This window comes from Parus major, chromosome 24, assembly GCF_001522545.3.
Source record: "Parus major isolate Abel chromosome 24, Parus_major1.1, whole genome shotgun sequence".
Classification (NCBI taxonomy): domain Eukaryota; kingdom Metazoa; phylum Chordata; class Aves; order Passeriformes; family Paridae; genus Parus; species Parus major.
This window is the reverse complement of record NC_031792.1, coordinates 1,600,565-1,622,484: the sequence shown is the minus strand read 5'-3', so window position 1 is coordinate 1,622,484 and position 21,920 is coordinate 1,600,565. Positions and strand designations below refer to the sequence as shown.

Below are 21,920 nucleotides of genomic sequence, written 5' to 3'. Positions count from 1 at the left end.
AGCCCTGTTTGTCACCTCTGTCACAGCAGCACCAGGAGCTGCCCAGCTCGAGGGGAGAAGCACCAGCCTCTGTCTCAAAGCCCGTTGCTTTTGCTTCTCACCCCTGAATTATAAAAGTTCTGATTAATATCAGACCACAGCTGGTCCTGTTGCCGTAAAAAGCAACATTTTAACGAATTTTTTTGTTTGTGGGCTGGTAATTGCAAGGGCTGCAGACAGTCCCAGTAGCAGTGTCCTTCCCAGCAGAAATCCCCCTGGTTTCCCGTGCCTGTTGCTCTTGGCACAGCTCCTTCCTCCCAGCTCCAAAGCTTGTCAAAATTTGTGTATTCAAGGCTAGAAAGCACCTAAGGAAAAGCCAGGAAATCTCAGATTATCTCTTGGCAAGTCAATAATCTTGTTTATCTGCTGCTTTGTTGAATTTTAATGGTGGCTGTTCACAAGTTTACTCAAAACTCCTCCAGGTTGTGAAGGTTTTGAGGTGTTTTTAACAATTCCACAATATGAAAACGGCAACAGAGGACACCCAGCATCCCGATATTTTTAGTGGGTGTGCCCACAAAAGGATTTGGGGTGGAATCCCAGTGGGGCCATGCATATAATTATTCATTGTGGTGCAGTGGAAGCTTGGAGTGACTTTTCCCTTTATTTTTTTCCCCACAGATTTTGGCTTTGGGAATTTCTATAAGAGCGGGGAGCCTCTGACAACGTGGTGTGGGAGCCCCCCTTATGCAGCCCCAGAAGTCTTTGAAGGCCAGCAGTATGAGGGACCCCAGCTGGACATTTGGGTACCTTTATCCTTTATTTTAACTTGATTCCAGTCAACTTCTGGGAAGCTGGAACCAATATTTGGTTTTTCTTAAGGTGCAGATCTGGAATATTTGATTATTCCGAAGCTGTGGGTCTGGAATCTTTGATTTTCTTTTAAGCTGCAGCCAAGTTGTTCCTGTTCAGGTTTATTTCTTGAGTGCCATAAAAACCTTTCCCACTGTGTGGAATTGGGGTTCCCTGTCTAAATGTGCAGAGCAGGTGGATCTCAGAGGGGAACAAATCCCTCCCAAGGCTCCTTGGTTGGATGAGCAAAATTTGCTTTTTTTCCTGGTTTTTTTGGTGTTTTCTGGGCTAAGTGGGAGTGGAACCTTGCTGAGGTTAGGGAGGCTCTGAAGCACAGAAACCCACAGAGAGGGAACTGCTCTGCTCTGCTCTTGGAGCTGGAAATGAGCTCGGCTGTGCCCCAAAACCCTCCAGGAGCAGCTGACTGATGTGGAGTTGGTGTTTCCGTGTGGATTATTCCAGTTGAGGAGGGGAGAGAGGGCGGTCCCTGCTCTGATTCCTGCAGTGGGGGATGCAGAAATTCTCTGCACCCTCCAGAGCCTGCTTTCCACTCCTGATTTGGGGTTTGATTTTAATGTTCTGATTTTACTTGCATTTTTTGATTCACATCTTAAGGATGATTTGGCAGCCTCAGGTTTGCATGCATCACCCCAGGGTGACTTTTTGGCCAGGACAGCTCGTGAAAAGCCACCTTTGGGCTGCTCAGTTAATTTAAATGAACCCAAATCACCTTCACAAATAAAATCTTCGCCAAGTTTTTAACCAGATAAATTAAAAATGTGCTTTTACAGGCATTTATCTGGCTGTGTGCTGGTTCTGTGTACATAAGCACCTAATAAATACTGGTTTTAGAAAGGCTCCAGCCTTCCTGGACCTTTGGGAGTTGGTAAACACAGAGCAGACGTCAGCCAGGTGACGCTCTGAGCGTCAGAAGGGAATCCCTGAACTTTGGTAAATATTCCTTAAATATAAAAGGTCCTAAATCATTAACAGGATCTGACTGCCCACAGAGGAGGTGTTGGAATTTAAAATAAAATCATCTTAACTTCTGAATTAAGGAGTCTGTGAAGGTGCTCAGCTTGTAGCAATGCCCAGTTCAGTTTTTGGCAGGGTTTTTTTTTTAAAAAATCTGTATTTAATTGTAAAATCTCTGTGTTTTTACAAAGTTTTGAGGTCAACACCTGCTTTTTCCCCCTTGGGAGAACCCGTGCTGTGCCAGGCTGGTGTTCTGCCCTCATGGAGTGTGGCACTGTTATTTTTTTGGCAAGAACATTCCCACTGGAAGTGCCAATTCACTGCATCCTCCCAGGAATGAGCAATTGGAGAAGAGCTCCTGCCCACAATTTCCCTTTTTCCTCACATTAAATAATCCCCTAAACTGACTGTTCATAGAAACTCCTCCCCACAGGCTTTTGCAGACTTCAAATGGAAAATATTACAGTTTTTCACTTGGAGTGGCTGCTGTTTGAGGGTTGCTTTTCTTTGGGCAATGCTGAGATTAATAAAAATATCCTGAATTCTCAGCTGAAGCTGGGGTTCATTCTCAGGTACCCCACGTGCAGCTCCCTCATTTCCACCTGAATTCCCTTTTTCTGCAGGAAACAATGATTTCTGTGGCAGGGCTTGGCTTGCAGCCTCACAGACACTGCTGGGAGCTTTGGAACTGAGCTGAAAATTCCCTTTTTTTTCCCCACAGAGCATGGGGGTGGTGCTCTACGTGCTGGTGTGTGGAGCACTGCCCTTTGATGGACCCACCCTGCCCATCCTCAGGCAGAGAGTGCTGGAGGGAAGGTTCAGGATCCCTTATTTCATGTCAGAAGGTAACAGTGGCGTGGTTTTACTCATTTGGTGCGGTTTGGATAAATTCTGGGATAACCAGGAGGCAGGCAGGGAGAATGGCACTGTTTGCCATGAAGAATTTGGGCTTTTCTCTACTTTAATGTGATTTTTTAGTCTCGTTTTGAGAGATTTTTGGGCAGCAGTGATGCAGCTCTGGGCTGGTAGGTCACTGAGCAATTTCTAATTCTTATTTTTATCCCCTGCCAACAGAGTGTGAGCACCTGATCAGGAGGATGTTGGTCCTGGACCCATCCAAACGTTTGAGCATCGCTCAGATCAAGGAGCACAAGTGGATGCTGGTGGAAGTTCCTGCCCAGAGGCCAATCCTTTACCCACCAGGAGAGGAGAATGAGCCCTCCCTGGGGGAGTACAACGAGCAGGTGCTGAGGCTGATGCACAGCCTGGGCATAGACCAGCAGAAAACGGTGGAGGTAAAACTCAGATGGGGGTAAAACACATTTAAATGGGGGTAAAACACATTTAAATGGGGGTAAAATATATTTATATGGGGGTAAAACACATTTAAATGGTGGTAAAATACATTTAAATGGTGGTAAAATACATTTAAATGGGGGTAAAATATATTTATATGTGGGGTAAAACATTTAAATGGGGTAAAATATATTTATATGGGGGTAAAACACATTTAAATGGGGGTAAAACACACTCAGATGAGGGTAAATCATATCAATAAATATGGGGGTATAATATAATATATTATACAATGATATATATTTTTCATATATTTTATTATATTATATAATTATAATATATATTATAATAGCATAAAATACAATAATTTAATATAATAATACAATGCCTTATAATTATATACAATGTTATATAAATTATATATAATATATAATAATATATTGATATAATATTTATATAATTTATATATATTTATATAATTTTTATCTATTTATATTTTTTTATATATATATATATATATAATCATATAAATAAATGGGGGTAAAACACACTTGAATGGGAGTAAAACACTCCTGAGTGGGGTTGGATAAATCATTAACTTGGCAGCTGGAGAGGGATGAGGGGGAATTAGAAAATAAATTCCTTTTGAGCTTTCAAGGGGGTGGCAAATGAGAATCAAAGTCAACTTTGAGCTTTTAGCAGAGAATCCAGGAGGAGCTGAAGGCAGAGCTGTGCCTGCCCTGTCCAGGACACAATGCCAGGATTCCCCGTGGGGTTAACGTGGTCATTCCCTCTGGGACGGGAGCTCGGGGCCCTGTGAGGGTTCAGAATGGGATTTCTGGGTGTCCCATCCATCTGGGAGCTCAGCACCACCTGGGATTGATGTTTTTCTGTCCCTGCCTCTCAGCTTTCAGCCCTTCTCAGCTCAGAACAGCGCTTGCCCTCCCCTCCACCTCCCAACCACCCCAAACCCCCTCTTTTCCTGGCAGAGCACAAAGCCCAGCGCCCATCTGGCTGCTCCCACATTTGCTGTGCTTCTCTTGCAGTCCCTGCAGAACAAGAGCTACAACCACTTTGCTGCCATCTATTACCTGCTGGTGGAGAGGCTGAAGTCTCACCGGAGCAGTTTCCCCGTGGAGCAGCGCGTGGACGCGCGGCAGCGCCGGCCCAGCACCATCGCCGAGCAGACCGTGGCCAAGGTCAGCTCCCTCCTGCAATCCCTCCTCAGCCTCATCCCCTTCCAGAATTCCTCCCCACCACCTGCAGCCCCTGGCTGCTTGGTGTGGGTTCATCCTGGAGACTGAAATGCAAATTTGGCTTTAGCAAGGATCTTGTTTTTCACTTCACATCTCCCGTTGAAGGGGAAGCCCTGTGCTGCTGCTCCTAACTGGAAGAATTTGGGTTTGGTTTTAGTGGGAATCTCCTTTTTTAACCTCAGCTCCCATTGACAGTCCTGTGCTTTTTCCCTAGCTGGAAGATTCTCATTTTTGAGAGTTTAAAGCTTTTTGTTGCTGAAAAAATTAGAGAAATGGCAGTTCTGGAGCCTGGGCAGCACTGGGAGTGTCTTTAATGGGATCCTAACTGGAAGGCTTTCATTTCTGAGAGTTTCAAGCTTTTTGTTGGTGAAAAATTTAAAGAAACATCAGATCTGGAGCCTGTGCAGCACTGGGAGTGTCTTTAGTGGGATCACCCAAGGAGCTGCTGAGTTTATGGAGGCTAAAATCTTCCAGGCTCTGCTTGGTGGTGTAAATCAGGCATTCTAAAGGGACCTGTGGAAAATAAAATGGCTTTATCCCCTGCCATTCCCTGTGAAATGGCAAAGAACAAGAAAGTGGTGCCCCAAACAACATTCATGATCAATTTACCAGGTCAAGGTGGCAATTCCTGGCAGTATTTGGAGTAGCTGATAAAAATGCCATTATCTTGAGCCACTTGACAGCTGAAGTCTCAGAGCTTTGCTCCTAACTGATGTCATTTCTTTCAAGATTTACACCCCTTTTCCCATGGCCCAGTTTCCTGCAGAACCTCTGTGTGCACAGAGCCAGTGGGGTGATTAATTGATCTCAGTCCTAAGGATGTCAGGTTTATTTTATCAAGAGCAGTTCTGGGTGCTCTCTCCATCCTTTCCGTGGCATGGCTGGACACTTAAAATCCTCTAATTACCTTGATTGATCCAGCACTGAGGCTGCTCAGCTTTTCCCTGCTCATTTTCTCCACAAGAAAATTTCTCCACAGTTTATCCTGTCTTATTCCAATGATTCTGAGATTTTGATTATTATTTTTTTTTAAATACAGATTTTTATTATTATTTTTTTACACATTTTCTCTTGTTTTATTAAGACACCCAACCATTGTGCAGCTTTTTTGATTTCTATTAATGCATCACTGGAAGCATGAGAGGCTTGGCCTGAGGTGACTCAGATTTCTCCTGGTCTCAAGTAAATATTCCCTCAAATTCCATCCTCCTGGGTGCTGTGTGCTGCTCTCTGCCCAAATTCCACCTCCACTTCCAAGAGAAATCACAACCAAGCTGCTCTGCTCTTTTTTTTTCCCCTTGCTTCAGGCAGCAAGAGGCTCTTTGGGATGTTTGGATTCTGCTGAGGTGAAACTCAGCTTCAGTTATGAAAAGCACAGGTCCAGGAACAGCGTGGCAAAGATTAAACTCAGGTTTAAGCTTGGTTCTAGTAGCAGGTAGTCACAGGATTGCAGAGAAAATTATCAATTTGAAGATGTAATTAAAGCAGGTGGAGCCAGATGAACGAGGAGGAATAAAACACCTCTGGGAGGGGGTTCCTTGTACTGAATTCCTGCATTTTAGAGCCACATTCCCACTTTTTTCTTCAGTTACAACCTCGCAGTTGTCCCAAGGATAATTTGTTCTCACATGTGGTGGCACCACAGCTCCTGGCTGAGGCTGATCGTTTCCTTTTGACCAGTGGTGTGGAAATAAAGGAAATAAAGGTTCCAGGAAATAAAGGTTCAAAACCAGGGAGAAATATACCTGTTTTCCTGCACCTTTAGGAAATTTCCTGTGCAACTCATTGAAACCATTCCTGAGCCCCCTGGTAGCAGTCAGGGGGTTTGTAGTGAATAGAAAAAGGGATTTTAGAGCACCAGAAAGTCCCAAACTCTGTCTGTGCTGCTGGAATAAGTCAGCTTTGATAAGTCCTGAGCTTTACGACATTTGGGCTTGGCCTGGGTGTTTTGGGGGTGGTAATGTTGTTTTTTTTCCCGAGTTTAAAGGCTAAGAATGCTCTTCATCCTGAACCAAGAAATAAATCTTGCACTTCTGCTTTGGCCCTGGGCTGCACATTGTTTAATCCCTGGCTTTGGATGTTGCTCCCTACCTGAAACTGTTCCACTTTTGAGTTTTTGAATTCTGTTTTTTTTAGGCACAAGCTGTGGTCCCCTCGGTGAACCTGCATTCCCAAAATCCAAGGCTGCTGCAGTCTCCAGGGCTCCCCTCAGCCTCAGGAGCAGAAACCTTTTCCTTCCCTCCCTCCAGCTGCCAGGGAGAGGCAGCTTTTATGGAGGAGGAGAGGGTTGAGACACCAAAGGTACAGCTTGATTTATCATCATATCGATATATTGATTTATTTATTATTTATCTTTTTTCCCAGAAATCATTCCAGCTAAAAATTGTTGTTGTCTCTTAAAAGCACAGCAGTGCTTCCTGAAATTGAAGTATTTCTATAATTAATATTTAAGTATATAAAAAATACTTAGTATTTATAAAATAAATAAAATTATATTAATTTTATATATAATACTTTATATATGATATTAATATAATAATTATAAATAAATTTATATTTGTAAAATATATATAGTATATAGTTATATATTATATAAGTATATTATATATATACTTAGTGTTTATATACTTATTTATAGTATTATAGTATACATTAATATAATACTTATGTATTATATTACATATTAATAAAATACTATTATGTTGTATTATATATTATATTATATTGTATTATATTATATTGTATTATATTATATTATATTATATTATATATTAATTACATTAATTATATTACATTACATTCTATTATGATATTACATTATATTAATTATATTATTTATCATCAAGAGTTGTAGGTGTTCCACATTCCCTTTCCCTGTGACTCTCCACAGCTTTTATTTTCAGCAATCCTCTGCCTCTTTTTCTTTGCTGACATTCCATTCTCACCACACTGCTCTTGGGAAGGGATAAAAAAACACCCAAAAAATTGGGTTTCTTTCCCTTATTCTTCTAAAATGTATTTTTAAGAGCTGTGAAGGCTCCTCCTCCTCACACAGAGGGGTCGTGGATGCAGCTGAAATGTCCAAATGAGCTCCAGCCTGATCTGGAGTCTGCAATTAGAAGGGGAAATAGCTTAAAATAATTACATTTATGAAGTATGTGACTCCCATAAAACTTGTGTTGTTTTCTCTCATGTTGCACCACGTTATAACTCGAATTTCAGCGTATTTCTCCTGCCTGCTGCCAGCTGGGATTTGATGTCCTGCCTGCCAGTTTGAAGGGTTTATTGCTCCCTGGTTTGTTCCCAACACCAAGAGTGTGGCCCTGGTTCTCAGCACTGGCTCCTTGTGTGGTCTCTGGCAGCTGGAAAGCACAAACCAGTTCAAAGGCACTTCAAAATTAACATTTTGAGCTTTATTTTGCATCCCCCTTTTGCTTTAGAGCTGCTCTTTGGCCGGGGTAGGTCAGCAGCTGGTGACAGCAGCGAGGTGTCGAGGCTGAGCTCGCTTGGGAATATCCTGAATTTCTCTAGGACAGGACCACTAAAGGATTTTCCAGGCTCTGATCCCTGGAAAAACTGCAGGGAGCCAATGTGGGATCGGTTCTGCTCTTCCCTTCTGCCAGATCAGTGCCAGGCTTTTGAGTGGAAAACTCCCAGATGGGAAGGAAGGTGTGCAAGAAATTAAATTCAGAGGTAAAATCCACTCAGTCGAAACAGAGGCAGCAGAGGCAGGCTTTTCCTGTGCAGAAATCCTCATTTTCCTGCTGTTTAAACTATTTATAGCTGTTTCTTGATATTTTCCTACCATATAGTTCTGCCTCGAGACCATTTGTTAAGGGTTGCTGTCCATGCAGTGAAACTTCTTTTCCAAACACTCCTCCTTTTCAAAACAGCAAAGAACTTGGAGGAGAATTCAGGAATGGCTCACATAAAATGGCTTTACATAAAATCAGCTGCAGCAGCTCCAGGTTTTGTGGTAAAGGATTGTGTTTTTTCCATCCCTGTTTTACCCAGTGTGGTCCTGTTTGTGCAGCAGGACAGAGCCTCCAAAAGCTGCAGGACACGGAAATATTTATAAATTAAAAATCAGAGAAATAATAGAAATGTTGATAATAAAAGCTGATGTAAAAATGAAAATATATAAATAATATTTTTGCCTAAACCCCAAATAATTTCATACAGCAAAGAATTAGTATAATTCTTTAGAATTAGAAAAAAAGTCCAAGCAAACTGGCTTGGAGAATAAAACCAGAATTAAAATCCTAGGAGCAGTTTAGGTTGGGGAGGTGCCTCTAAAGGATGCAGAGCTGTGGGAGGCTGCTCAGGGCTTTATCAGGCTGGGTAAAATCCAAGGAGGGAGATTCCACAGCTTCTCCAGGCAACCTGTGTTTGCAGGGGAACAACATTAATCAAGTGGACTCGTGCTGGAAAAAGGTGCATTTATGGAATTATTCCTGAGCACAGCCCTGCAAGGATGAAATACAAGGCTGGGTTTTTTCTTCCCTGGTGTTTATCTGAGTGTGATAAATGAGCACAGTAGGTATAGGAAAAGTGGGGAACAGCAGTATTGCACATTCCATAAATATTTTATAGTTGTGACTAAGCTGGCAAAGTTTTTAATAACTCAGACCCTCCCCCCACAAAAGAAAAAAAATGAAAAACAAAACAAAAACAAAAAAACCCGGCCCTGGAGAGCACAGAACTGTGGGAATGAGAATATTTAATTTTAGGGAATTGAGTGTTAAGGGGATGTAAACAGGAAATTAAGAATTGTCCCTGACAAGTCTTACTTAACTCAGCAGAGTTAAAATGATTGCCTTCAGGCCAGGGATTTCCTGCTTTTGGGGGCGATTCCTTGGGCACCAACCAAAGCTGTTCCCTGTCGCTGTGGCCCAGGTGAACGGCTGCCTGCTGGACCCCGTGCCTCCCGTGGGGATGAGGAAAGGATGCCAATCCCTGCCCTCCAGCATGATGGAAACCTCGATTGACGAAGGAATAGAGGCAGAAGGGGAGGCAGAGGAGGACCCAGCGCGGGCCTTCGCTGCCCTGCAGGCTGCTCGAGGCGGGAAGAGGCGGCACACCCTGGCTGAGGTCACCAACCAGCTGGTGATGGTGCCAGGCTCAGGTACAGAGCTCAGCTCAAAGCTCGTTTTCTCCCTCAGTCTGACCAGCTGGTGATGGAAAATGTGAGGTTTTGTGAGTGATGAGTGCCAGACAGTTTGTATTTGCTAGAAAGGACAAAGGGAACAAACCATAAAATACCCCAATACCACAAAATGCCCCAAAATCTGCTGTTGAGAACAGTATAAAATCAGAGCAGCAAATTTACAGCTGATCAAACCCATGTACAACCCCAGCAAGACTGGGAAATCTGGCAAAACTGGCTGCTTTTTCAACTGAATGTCCCCAAATCGTTCATCCCCTAAAGAGGAGCTGGCAGAGAATGCTGGGGAAATAAAAACCCCTGGACTCCCAACACCAGTGAGGTGACCAAGGCTGCAGTTTTGTCTGTACAAAACTGGATTGTACTGCTACAGGATTATCTGTGGGCAAAAAAAAAAACCCTAAACACTTTCCAGACAGGCCAGTGAACATCTGCAGAGTGTCTGACTGCAAAAAGCAGTAGCAAATCCTCATTATTGCACTGCTGGTTTTACTTGACAATTCCTTTGTCAGAATTGGGGGTTTTTTTGACTGTTCACTCTAAGATAGCCACTGTTGGCAGGAGTGGCTGGAGTCAGTGGCACTGATTCCCACTTTTATCCTGGTTTTTGTGGTTTTTTTTGTCCCAGGGAAAGTCTATTCCTTGGATGAGAACTCCTCCCTGAGCAGCATCGACTCCGAGTACGACATGGGCTCCATCCAGAGGGATCTCAAATTCCTGGGAGAGACCCCTTCCTTGAAGGAGATGGTGCTGAGCAGCCAGCAGGCCCCACGAGTGGCTTCCCCTTTCCTGGGGCTCAGACCTGCCAACCCAGCCATGCAGGCCCTGAGCTCCCAAAAACGAGAGGCTCACAACCGCTCCCCCGTCAGCTTCCGCGAGGGCCGCAGGGCCTCCGACACCTCCCTCACCCAAGGTAACTCCTCTGCAGCAGGGGTTCAGTGACAATTCTGTGTTTGAATCATCTGCTCTGGCAGTCATGACAGCCAGGCACAGCAGGGAGTGCCCTCCACGCTCAGCTGTGGCTCGGTTATCAGCTTATCTCCTGTGCTGAAATCAAAATCTCCTGTGCAGAAAATCAAATTATTCTGACAAAGGGGTTTTTGGGTTTTTTTTTTTTTTTCTGTTTGTCTCTTCTCCAGGAATTGTAGCATTTAGGCAGCACCTCCAGAACCTGGCACGAGCCAAAGGAATCCTGGAGCTGAACAAAGTCCAGCTGCTGTATGAACAAATGGGATCAGAGGAAGAGCCTTCTCTGACATCAGCTGCCAGCCAGCTGCAGGACCTCATTAACAGCCCTGCACAGGTACTAAAAGCAGAAATCGAGCTCCATCTTAAAGCTTTGGGACAGATCAGGAGAGGATGAGGTGGTGTGCAGACCTGGGAAGAGCTAATTGATAGATTAAATGCCCTGTTCTCCTTTCTGCCTTCCCCAGACTGGAGAATTTGCTGTCAGTGAGTGGCTCTGTCAGCTTCCCAAACCCAGCTGTCATTGCTTTCAATCTGAAGGATGTTTTGGATTTAGCAAAGGCCTGTAACACCTTTTCTTGGTGGAGGTATAATTGCAAGAAGTGCTCCCAGCCCGATTTTCAGAGTGAGACATGAAAGAGCTCCCAGTGAGTTGTTTGGAACGGGAACGCGGCCACCGTGGAACCTCTGGCAGGGAAAATCCTTAAAGAAAGGGTTAAGAGAGCCTTCTCTGGGCATGCAGCTTCTTCCTCTTCCCTCTGCAGGAGGAAGGCTCCCAGCAGCAGCAGCAGGAGGCTCCAGCTGCTTTTCCCAGCAGCGCACACCCCCCGCTGTTATCCCGACGGCAGAGCTTGGAGACGCAGTACCTGAAACACCGGCTCCAGGTAGCCCTGCCCTGCCCTGCCCGGGCTCAGCACAGCAGCTCTGCTGCCCAGCACGAGCTCTCAGGGGGTAAATGAGCACAGAGCAGCTGAGCTGGGAATTGCACCGTGTTTTTCTGGTGTCAGGCACTCACCTGAATTATGCAGAAAGTGCATTCTTGCTTTTTCCCTCCTCAGCCTGGCGGTGTTTAATAACTGCTGCTGAATGCAGATTATTGCTGGAACATCCCATAAAGGTTCTGCATCAGCAGCTGAGGAGCCACTTCACCCCCTGGGCCTTCCTCTTCCACACCCCCTTTATTTCAAACCCATTTTCCTACACTTTTAGTTTATAGAAAACTGGGGTCCCTCCAGTTTTCCAGCTTGCAGCTTCTTCTGCTTGGGAAGAAAGCTTTCCATGGATGTTTTATGGCACAATCTCTCCTGCAAAAATATTGTCTAAGGGTTAGAAGCCAATGGGCAGCATTGTGGCTTTAGGGAGTGGCTCTCTGGACAGCTGGGCAGTTACAGGGCTAGAAAATCTTTCTCTTGCTTTGTGGACTAACTCATTAAATCAAATAACATTTAAACCAGCTCTGCTTCCCTTGCAGAAGCCCACTCTGCTCTCCAAAGCTCAGAACACTTGCCAGCTCTACTGCAAAGAACTGCCCCGGAGTCTGGAACAGCAGCTCCAGGAGCACAGGTGAGAATCCCCCAAATTATGCAGAAGAATTATGCTGAAGGGTAATTAAAGAACTGAAACTCTCTTTGTCCATTTAGAAATGATCTGAAAAAAGGAAAGCTTCACTTCAAAACTTTGAAAAGCATGAACAGGTCCTGCCATGTGTTTACAAATTTCTCTGCCTGATCTTCAGCTCCCAAATTCCCCAGAGCAGTGAGCAGCAGGCTTTAAAATACAAACACAATGGGTCTCATTCTTAGCAAACTGAATGAAACAATGCACGGGCTTAGCTGAGAAACTCTCTAAAGTTACCAAAGGAGATGTGTGATAACATTGAAAGGTGATAACTTTGATGTGCCGCAGAAGTTAAGGAGCAGGATTGCCCGGGGATTTTCCTGTGTGAGTGGTCCAAATGGCCACAAATAACTGTTTTTCTGTCCTGGCTGCAGGCTGCACCAGAAGAGGCTGTTCCTGCAGAAGCAGTCCCAGCTGCAGGCCTACTTTAACCAGATGCAGATAGCCGAGAGCTCGTACCCCCGCTCCAGCCCGCTGCCCCTGCCCTGCCCGGAGGAGCTGCAGCCCCAGCCCCAGCCCCAGCCCCAGCAGCAGCAGGAGCAGCAGCAGCAGCAGCAGCCAGCCCAGTTCAGCCTGCAGCAGCCCCTGAGCCCCGTGCTGGAGCCCTCCTCGGGGCAGCTGCGCTTCGAGCCCTTCCTCAGGCAGTTCCCCAAGGTGCAGCTGGAGCCGCTGCCCCCCAGCCCGTCCCGGCTGTCCCCACCGGGGCAGGGACAGCCAGCACAGCCCCTGCAGTTCCCCTTCCAGACTTGTGACGTGCCTGGGGTCCCCTCTGCCGAGCAGTGCCGCCTCCCCACGAGCTCTGAGAGCGGCTCTGCCGAGGCACAGCCCGGCTACGAGTCCCTGCCCCTGCCAGAACTGCCCGGACTCTTCGACTGTGAGATGATGGAGGCAGTGGATCCCCAGCACGGCGGCTACGTCCTGGTCAATTAGCACCCAGGGCAGGCTGGAAGGACAAATGGAGAAGCATGTGAATTTTTGGTTGGTTTATTTTTGGTTTTGTTTTTTTTTTTTCTGTTCCTACCCCCCTCCCCAAACCCCAGAATTCATGGTAGTTTTACGACTCTTGAATCAACAGGGGAATTAAAAATCCACCTGGCTGGAAGAAAAACAATTAAAATAAAGCAGGAGGTGTTTGGCCCCAGTGGCAGGGGCTGGAGAACAGGGAGTGCAGCTTCATCCCACAAAGTCTGCGTAGAAGGAGGCAAAAAAGGTGAATTTCAGAGGAAGGAAATAGCCCCTTCTAAAAAAATTTGGGGAGTTTGTCAGCATTCATCCAACATGCACTTGGAGAGAGAAGAGTGAGTGCACACTTATCATACTTCTTGGCAATAAAAGCAATAGTTTCCATGGAAATTCAGGGTGGATTTGTGTCTGCGCTGATGGCAACTGAAATCCTCTGGAGAACAGGAGCACGAGGTGGAATTCATGGGAAGTTGCACTTTGGTTGAGCTCCTGGTCTGGAACTACTCCGTGGCCAGCCCTGAGCGTCTCAGGCAGCCTCCACTTCCTCCTGCTGGCACCTGAACGGGATTTCCCAAGCCTGCCAAGGAGCTCTTGACTGGCTGCTGAAGGAATCTGGAGCAAGGGACAGCTTGACTTTGTCAAAAGAAACCTGGGACTGTGTGGAGAGACCTCTGGGTGGGGATCAAGGGTGAGCCAACAGAGCCAGAAGGTAAGAGAGCCATGAGAGAGACAGCAAGAGCTGCAGGAACTTACATTGATAAATAAAAAAATCCACTGGGTGGCTTTTAAAATCACCCCCTTTTGCCAGGAGGGCTCTGTCCTGGAGAAGTTCTCGCTGAAAAGGATCCACCTGTCCCTGGGTTGCATTTTTAAAAAAAACAAACAAACAACAAGCAAACAAAACTGTGTTTTGAATTTGCAGTATGTGTTGCTGGTGGTTTCTTGAGCTTTGTATATTTGGACAGTTATTTAGGGTTTTAGAACTTTTAAGGATTAAAAAAAAAAACAATGAGCTTATAAAAAGTAAAAAAACACCCCTGTGAAGTGATAGTGCTGTGCCTTTTTCAGTTCTTTATCAGCCTATATGCTTTTTTCTGAAGAAAGTAGACAATACCCCATTTATATCCCTGCTGTGGCCAAAGTCCCTTCAGAGCACACGTCCCACCATGTGGGACATGTTTAACTTTCTTAGTGTTTGAATGGCTCGTGTATATAGGACACTGAAAGTATCACAGCAATATTTCAGCATCAAACTGTTGATGTCTGGACCATTTCAAGGGATTGCTCCGGCTCCAGCTGGAGCTGCGTCTCCAGAACTTTCCAGACGTGAAATCCGAGTCATAGGAGGGGGACGGCTCAGGGAGCTGCAGGAGGATGAGAGCTCCAGTTTGGGGTTTGTCTCTGAGCCTCAAGTGTCGTGGGCCAGGCCAGCCTTTCCCTGAGCAAACTTTAAGCACAATTGCAGCTTCATCAAAGCACAAAGAGCCAGAGGAGCTGTGCTGATCACAGCAGAGTTTGCTGGAGGGTTTGGGCTTTGGTACTGCAAATCCCGAGGCTGGAGGGAGGTGGATGCTCAGCGTGTACAGCAATAAGAGCACATTAAAACGTGGAACAGGAGGAGTTCAGCCACAGTGTGTGGAGGGCAGGAGGGTTGAACAGGTGACAGAAGGCAGCTGGTCCCTGTGTGCTCAGGTAGAGACAACTCCTGGTCTCTGGAGCCTGCTCTGGCACTGGCCCAGCCCAAAAGTGCTCAGCTTCTACCTCTGCTATCAGGGATTCTCAAGGCAGCAGCAAAAAGGAGTTTAAGGAACAGGGATCACGAAAGAAGGATGGCCAGAAAGCTCTGAGAGAAAAGGTTTTTGTTGTGTGTTTTCCCTTCAGATGTCTGACACAGTGGAACACAAACCCAGTGACACCTGAAGGGAAACAGCCTGACGAAAACTGCAGCAGAGCAGGGCAGGAACAAAGAGGAAACAGAGTCCTGTCCTTTCACTCCTCCTTCCCCACCCCACAGCATCACCCACACGCTCTGGAACGAGCAGTCTGTCCAGGCACTCACAGAGCTGGGCAGTGAGAGCTGCTTCCAGGACAGCCCCAGTGCTGCTCCAGGAGCTGGGGGACTGCCAGAACAATAACCACTTCCTTCCCCATCCAGCTCCAGGATCCTGCACGTTGCAGGACTCAAAAGATAAAAATAATTCCGTTCTGGAGTTCTGCAGTGCATTTTTCAGGATGTGCCAACCGGTCTGAGCTCCTCTGAGCTTTGCAGTGCTGGGCAGGGGGAAGCTGCAGGATTTTTTAATGTAGTTTAGACTGACTCTTTCCCCTCAGCCAAAAGCATATTTAACATTTCATGTAATTTCCTTTAAGCCAATTAGGACTAAAAGGCTTCTGAAGCCTTCTCATACAGAGAGGATCCATTGGGCACCACTTCCTACTCCTTTGAAGTGGCTTTTTTTTGTTCCAATCTGTTCTGTTCTAACATTAGAGAACTGTGTACACTACTGTTAGAGTAATTATTAGCTTTATTATCTTGTACTACAGCCTCCTTTGAAGAGACTTTGGTGTGATGTACATGGGGTACAAATTTCATACGGAGAAAAGTGCAATATGTGTGTGTGTGGTATGTTCTTTAATGTATTTTTTTAAGGATTTAGAGGGTTTAGTCTCTGCTTTGGGATAAATGCACTAGTTTTGTGAGCTCCAGTTTGGCAAGTTCATCTGTAGTATTTACATGCAACTGATCTGCTGGACTCTGTAAAGCAGTTACAGTGTATTAATACAAAATAAAGAATATGTGCATTTCATTTTTTAAATTTCTAGTGAGCTAAAGCAGCGCCTGCCACTCTTGTCTTCATTAGGGTCAGGTTATTTTCTCTCTGAGGCACCAGAACAGTTCATGTCTGCTGAAATCACTGGATTTTCTGGACTGAGGTTTGCTTCCCGTGGTTCTGGCACTCTTGGGGTTGTTGGTACCACTGAATTTTTTTTGCCAAATACGAATTTGGAAAGACTTGGCACCACAGGACTGGCACAGCACTTTGCACTTTCATCAATAGAAGGCTCATTCAAAATTAATTAAAATGAGATCAAAAACCAGGAGAAAAATCCTCAGCAGCTCTTGTTGTAACACCGCTGGTGACATTCCTGTGACCCTCGTGGTTCCTGCTGATGCCAGGATCTGATGTTTGGAGGTAAAATGCAAAAGTTAGTGGAGAACCAGTGGATTCACCTGTTCCCCCACCCCAAAACTGCTTTTAGGTGGTGACTCAGCCCCAAACAGCCGCCCCAAGGGGTTCTTGTGACCCACAGGGACACAAAACCCTTTCAGCAGGATGTGTGTGACAGCTCTGAGCACCTGCCCTGTCACCTCCCGTGTCCCCCAGGAGCCTCCAGCCTCTGCTCTGGGCCAGGTGCCGGCGCTGCTGTGGCTGCTTCCCCCTGATCCCGATCCTCTGCTGGTCCCAAACCCCCCAGAGAACCTGGGCAGCACCAAGGCTGAGCTGTCTGCACGTCCTGCCCAGCCAGGGACATCAGCAGGGCCACGGGGTGACACTCAGCTGTCCCCACAAACAGGACATGGCACAGGGGAAACGCCACAAACCCCTCCCAGGATGAGTGTGGGACACAGGGGTGACACTGAGCTGTCCCCACAAACAGGACATGAGGAAGGGAAATCACCACAAACCCCCCCACAGGGTGAGAGGAGCTGCAGTCTGTCACTGTCCTGTCCCCACAAACAGGACATGGGCACAAGGAAATGGCCCCAGTCGCCCTCACACGCTCCCAGTCCATCCCTGCTGGCAGGCACAGCGAGGCAGAGAAGGTGACACGTTCAGGAGACCTCAGCTGACCTCCTGAGCTGTCTGCAGGACACTCCTCCATCCCTGCTGCCCCAAAGGCTCAGGCTAAGCCATCCTTATCCCGGTGGAGACAGGAGAAAGCCTCCCTCCCCCTGGCCCGGCTCAGAGCCTGTAAATCCTGCATTTCCCAGCACTTCCCCGCGGGCTCGGGGCCAGCACAGCTGTGGCAGGGCTGGTGGCAGTCCCTGGCACTGGGATCAGCCAGTGTCACCAGCACAGGTCACACTGCGGGGACAAAACCCAACAGCAGCTCTTGAACCCGGGCTGAGCTCGTGCACAGAGCCCTGCAGGGCTGGGAGAGCCAAAAAGAACCCTAAAATTGTGTCTGAATTCAGTGTACACAGCCTGAGCAGGGCTGGGAGAGCCAAAAAGAACCCTAAAATTGTGTCTGAATTCAGTGTACACAGCTCTGCTGCTGAGCTGGCTTGGACAATCCTGAAATTGAGGGATATGTCAGAGTGAATATAAAATAAGAGCAGGAATTAATTCTCCTCCCTTTCTCCCTCCACTGCTGGGCAAAGTGCAAGGCTGGAAAACGAGGCATAAACTCTGGGAGCCTGACCCTGGTGGGAACGTGGCCAAGCAGGTCACTGTGGGGAAAGAATTGCAAGCTCAGCCACCAGAGGGTTTTGCTGATTCAGGTGATTTTCCAGTGGGAATATTGCATTGGAAGGGAGGTCAGATGTCAGAGAGTTCCTTTGAAATGGGATGAAAAGAAACTTCTTCTTGGGTGACTCCCACAGGGCATCAGCTGTGAATTTGAGGCAAACCCTCAAAGGGATAAGGATCAGGGAAATGAATGGAGAAATATGGGAAATTCTGCCCCCAGTGCATTGAGGATTCCATTGCTTGCACCTCGAGGTACAGAGAATAACTCAGTGCCACTGGCTGAGGTTTGCAAGGCTAAAGGAACAGGCTCTGTGTGGACTAAACCTGATATTCATCTGATTCTGGACAGGTTATCCTGATTCTCAGTGGCTAAAAATTAGCAGAACAAAAAGTAAATTGTGGAAAAGCCCAGACTCAGGCAAATGAAGAAATTTGAGGTTAATCTGAGTGTAAAACCACAAGGTTGAGTAGAAACTGAAACCAAGGCAGGAACATCCTCTAATTTACAAGAAATGGCCCCTGATGAAAAATCATACCTGCAGCTCCAGCAGCAGAGAATTCCACCCAGTGCCAATAATTTAATAACCACAGGAAATCTGTGCCTGCTGGTAGAACCCCACAAACCTTACAAAGGACAAGAAGTTAACCCTGGGGGTGAAATAAACCGTGGGTGGGGGGTAAAGACTGAGAAACTGAGCCCTGACAACCCCAAAAGGCACATCCAAACCTCACACATCCCCCCTGACGCCAGGATAACCACGGAGACACCAGCAGGGATGCCCTAAGGAACCATCCCATCACAGGGAATCCCAAAAGGAGCTCATGGGCACACAGCCCACACCCTCAGGAATACAAGGATGAGGCTACAGCAGGTTTTATCCCCCTTTTATCTCATTTTAAAAGTTCTACCTGCCCATTTTCCCAGGGTTTCCAATCCACCATCCCTCCCAGGAAGGCTCCATTTTCACCAGAGCTGTCACTCAGTGTTCCCTGAGTTTCAATATGGGGCTTTCAGGAGAGATCTCTCTGCTCAAAAAGGTCCCTAAAAGTGGTGCTTTCCTGCCAGGGAAATGCCACAATGTGATTTTATGTGGCAGCCCCTGCTGGGGTGACTTCTCATCAAATAAAGGTGGCAGGGTTTTGATAAGGAACTGTGCGGGGTTGGTTTGCAGAGCAGCAGCAAAACCACTCACACACAGGGAACTAATGGGAGGTTTGCTCCCAAAATACCCCCAAATGGACATTTACCAAGCTGAGAGTGCCCTGCCAAGCCCAGGCACATTTTGGGAGTCCAGAACTCCCTGCTGGAGAGCAGAGCTGACGCCAAGAGGGGAAATGACAGCAGGGGCTGAATCACCTGGGCCTGCTCCCCCTGTGCTGGGAGCCTGGGAGGCACAGGTGGCTGTTTCCATGGAAAACGCTTCATCAGAGCATGGCAGCCTTCTCCAGGACCACCAGCTCCCACCAAAATGGTATATAATAGGTGTTTATCCAAAAATAAACACCCTGAGCTTCTCTGTCTCTTTGAAAGCACCATTGCTCAGCTCAGGTGCTGTCATACACGGATTACACAGAGAAAAACCTCTCAGAAAGGAACAAAAGTGACATTTTCCTGTTCCTGCCCCCATTCCAGGGCAGGCTGCTCTGCTCAAAATTAACAGTTTGTAACTTGGTCACTTGGAGAAGCTCCTGGTCTGGGGAATTGGAAGTTTAAACTTCACCAAAGAGCTCCTGTTCATGGCAAAGGACCCTGCAGAAGTCGAGTCCTCTCCTTCAGCAAACCAGAACACCCAGAAAACGGCAGGTGAGGAACTCCAAATACCCATGAAGGCCCAGCCCTCCGCTCAGAAAAATTCCTGAAGCTGGAAAATGAGAGCCCATCATCCCCCAAGCACCAGTTCCCAACTTCCCCATCAAACTGGGCTGCCCTCAGAGCCCTGAACCCATGTCAGAGCTCAGGAATTCCCTTTCCCTGGGCTCCCAGCCCTGGGTGGGGTGAAGAGGGGAACAAACCCGCAGAAAAAGTGCCTTTAACTCCCCCTTCCCCTCGAGCCAGAGCGGGAGAACATCATCATTAACGCAGCAAATTAGCAGCCGAGCCTCGTTCGCCCTGCTGGCGTCACTGGAGGGATAATTAATAATTCCCACTAATCAGGGCCTGCCAGCAGGAGCTGGGGCTCGGGCAGGGCAGGGCTGAGGCTCCCCTTTGGCAGCAGCGTTTCCTTGGAGCTGTTGCCATGCCAACACATCTGTCTGGGCCATCCTGCTCCTCACAAGTTCCAGGTAATTCAGCTCAGGAAGGTTCTCAAGGGCTTTAACCCTTCCTGGGAGCCGCAGCGAAGCACGGAGCTCTCACAGGTGCTGGTGGAAAAGGAAACTGCTGCCAAATTTCCCCTGCTGAGGGATCCACCAAGACCAACAAAACCAAACCAAAAATGCCCACAAAACCCCCCAAATCCAACAGCTGTGGTGCAGCAGGAATTGCCTAAAGCCTGAGTTACAAACCAAAGTGCCCAGCTGCCCTGAGAGGGGCATGTCCTGCTCTCAACCCCACAAAAAGGGCCCCAGACCTCTCCCCCCCTCACTGCCCCACACCACAGCCACCACAATTTCCCATTTCCAGCCCCAAATCACCCTTGGCCGACAGACACAGATCCCAACCGTGCCAAGCTGTTAAAAATAAGCAAAAGCCTGACCTCCTTCTGGGACTTCAGCCCTTCAACCATTCCCAGTTTAAACCTTAACCTCTGGCTCCAAAGACTTCACCTTTTCTTAATGTTTATTTGAAATAATCACATTTTTGAAGAGAGGCCAGAGCTTTATGAAGATCAGCTGCTCCTCAGTTCTTTGACCAGATTTATCCTAAATATTGACAATAATGGCAACAACTGGTGCATTTGATATTCCACAGGGCAAGATGGACTTGAAAAGCAAACACTCCGAGTGCCATTCACTTCAGCAGTTCAAACAACAGGAATTTTGGGGGAAGGCTTTCTGAAATCCCCGTCAGGAAAGTCCCTCTGTTCCCTGAGCTCCAAGGAGCCCCAAGAATTCCATCCTGACCTGCACTGATGTCAGGATTTAATTGAGATAAACACACAGCACCAGCAGGAAAACAAGGATTCAGAATCAGCTCATCCCTGAGTCACAACTGGAGGCAAGGTGGAAGCAAAACCATTTCTGGGTTATTTTGAACCCGAATTTTGAACCCTGACATGACACAGCCGCATTTTTCCCTTTCCCTGGGGGATTTGTCCCAGAATACCAGCCTGTAAAAGGGCTGATTTTCTATCAACAGTTCTTAGAAGCCACAATGGCAGCTTTAATTGTATTTTTCTCCAAAAGAATTAATTGTAAACTGACTAAAAATCAGCCTGGAGAGACTCAGAGGGGAAGGCAAGCTCAGCTCCTGGCACAGCTCTGGGAGCTCTGCATTGTTCCCAGCTGGGTCACTGGGGGATGGAGAAAAACCTTTCCAGACCCCCAGACCTCCTGAAGGGGCTCAGAAAGACTCAGAAATGGAACAAAAAAAAGGAGAATAGCTGATATTTCAGCTGACAACCCAAAGGAGCTGTGATTAGGAGCAGCCCTCCCCTCTGAAAAATAATAAAAATAAATAAATAAAATAAATTATTTATAAAAAAAATTACAAAAGGGACACACCTTCACCCAGCAATCCAAATCCTCAGCCCTGCCTGCATCCACCTGCAGGTGGATGCCCAAGGTGAGATTTTGGTGCAGAAAACGCTGGGATGGGGCTGGCATGACCCAAACACAAGGGAGAGCTCTGGGAAGAGAGAAGGTGTCGCATAAAAAGCTCTTTATTATCACCACCTGCTGCAGGTTTTGGGGACAATCCCTAAAAATAGAAAAATAGAAAATAAATAGAAAAATAGAAAATAACACAAGATGTTTCCCTCCCAAGCACTGCCCCTGTGCAAAGGCCTCCCCAAACCCCCCGGGATGCGGGGCAGGGTGGCTGTCACAGGACACACAGCGGGTTTTTGGGGTGAAGGCAGCATGGCAGGGTTTATTTTGGGCTGTATCCACACAGAAACGGCCAAAACATTTGCTAAGGGCAGAGGCAGCTGCAGCAGCCGGGGTTTGGAGCCAGCAGAGTTTGGGGCCAGGGGTGCTCTGCTCCCCTGGGTTTGGTCACAAGGCAGGAGAGGCCAAAGGTTTTGCTGCAGGGATTTGCTGTGTCAGGGGTGATTCTGGACACAGAAGAGTCTGCAGGTACAAATCCTCCATGAAGCGTTGTTGTTCATGTTTTTTTCTTAAAACAAGATGTAGAAGTCCTTGTTTTATAACCAAAACAAAATGTATATATTTTAAATATATTAAAAAATTTATATATATGCAAATATATATTATATTATA

At 46.8% G+C, this 21,920-nt stretch overlaps 1 protein-coding gene across 1 annotated transcript in view; it reads left to right on the top strand.

Annotated features, from left to right (window-relative positions):
- The window catches only part of SIK2 (salt inducible kinase 2), a 25,572-nt gene extending 9,688 nt beyond the window's left edge, over positions 1-15,884 (top strand). The window contains exons 4-14 of the mRNA XM_015649638.1: positions 661-785; positions 2,528-2,651; positions 2,881-3,101; positions 4,149-4,301; positions 6,495-6,659; positions 9,255-9,483; positions 10,151-10,435; positions 10,662-10,825; positions 11,253-11,372; positions 11,960-12,051; positions 12,480-15,884. Of these exons, the coding sequence (XP_015505124.1) occupies positions 661-785; positions 2,528-2,651; positions 2,881-3,101; positions 4,149-4,301; positions 6,495-6,659; positions 9,255-9,483; positions 10,151-10,435; positions 10,662-10,825; positions 11,253-11,372; positions 11,960-12,051; positions 12,480-13,035 (2,234 nt within the window). The 3' untranslated portion in view covers positions 13,036-15,884. The remainder of the gene's footprint in view (positions 1-660; positions 786-2,527; positions 2,652-2,880; positions 3,102-4,148; positions 4,302-6,494; positions 6,660-9,254; positions 9,484-10,150; positions 10,436-10,661; positions 10,826-11,252; positions 11,373-11,959; positions 12,052-12,479) is intronic.
- Positions 15,885-21,920: the final 6,036 nt, after the last annotated feature.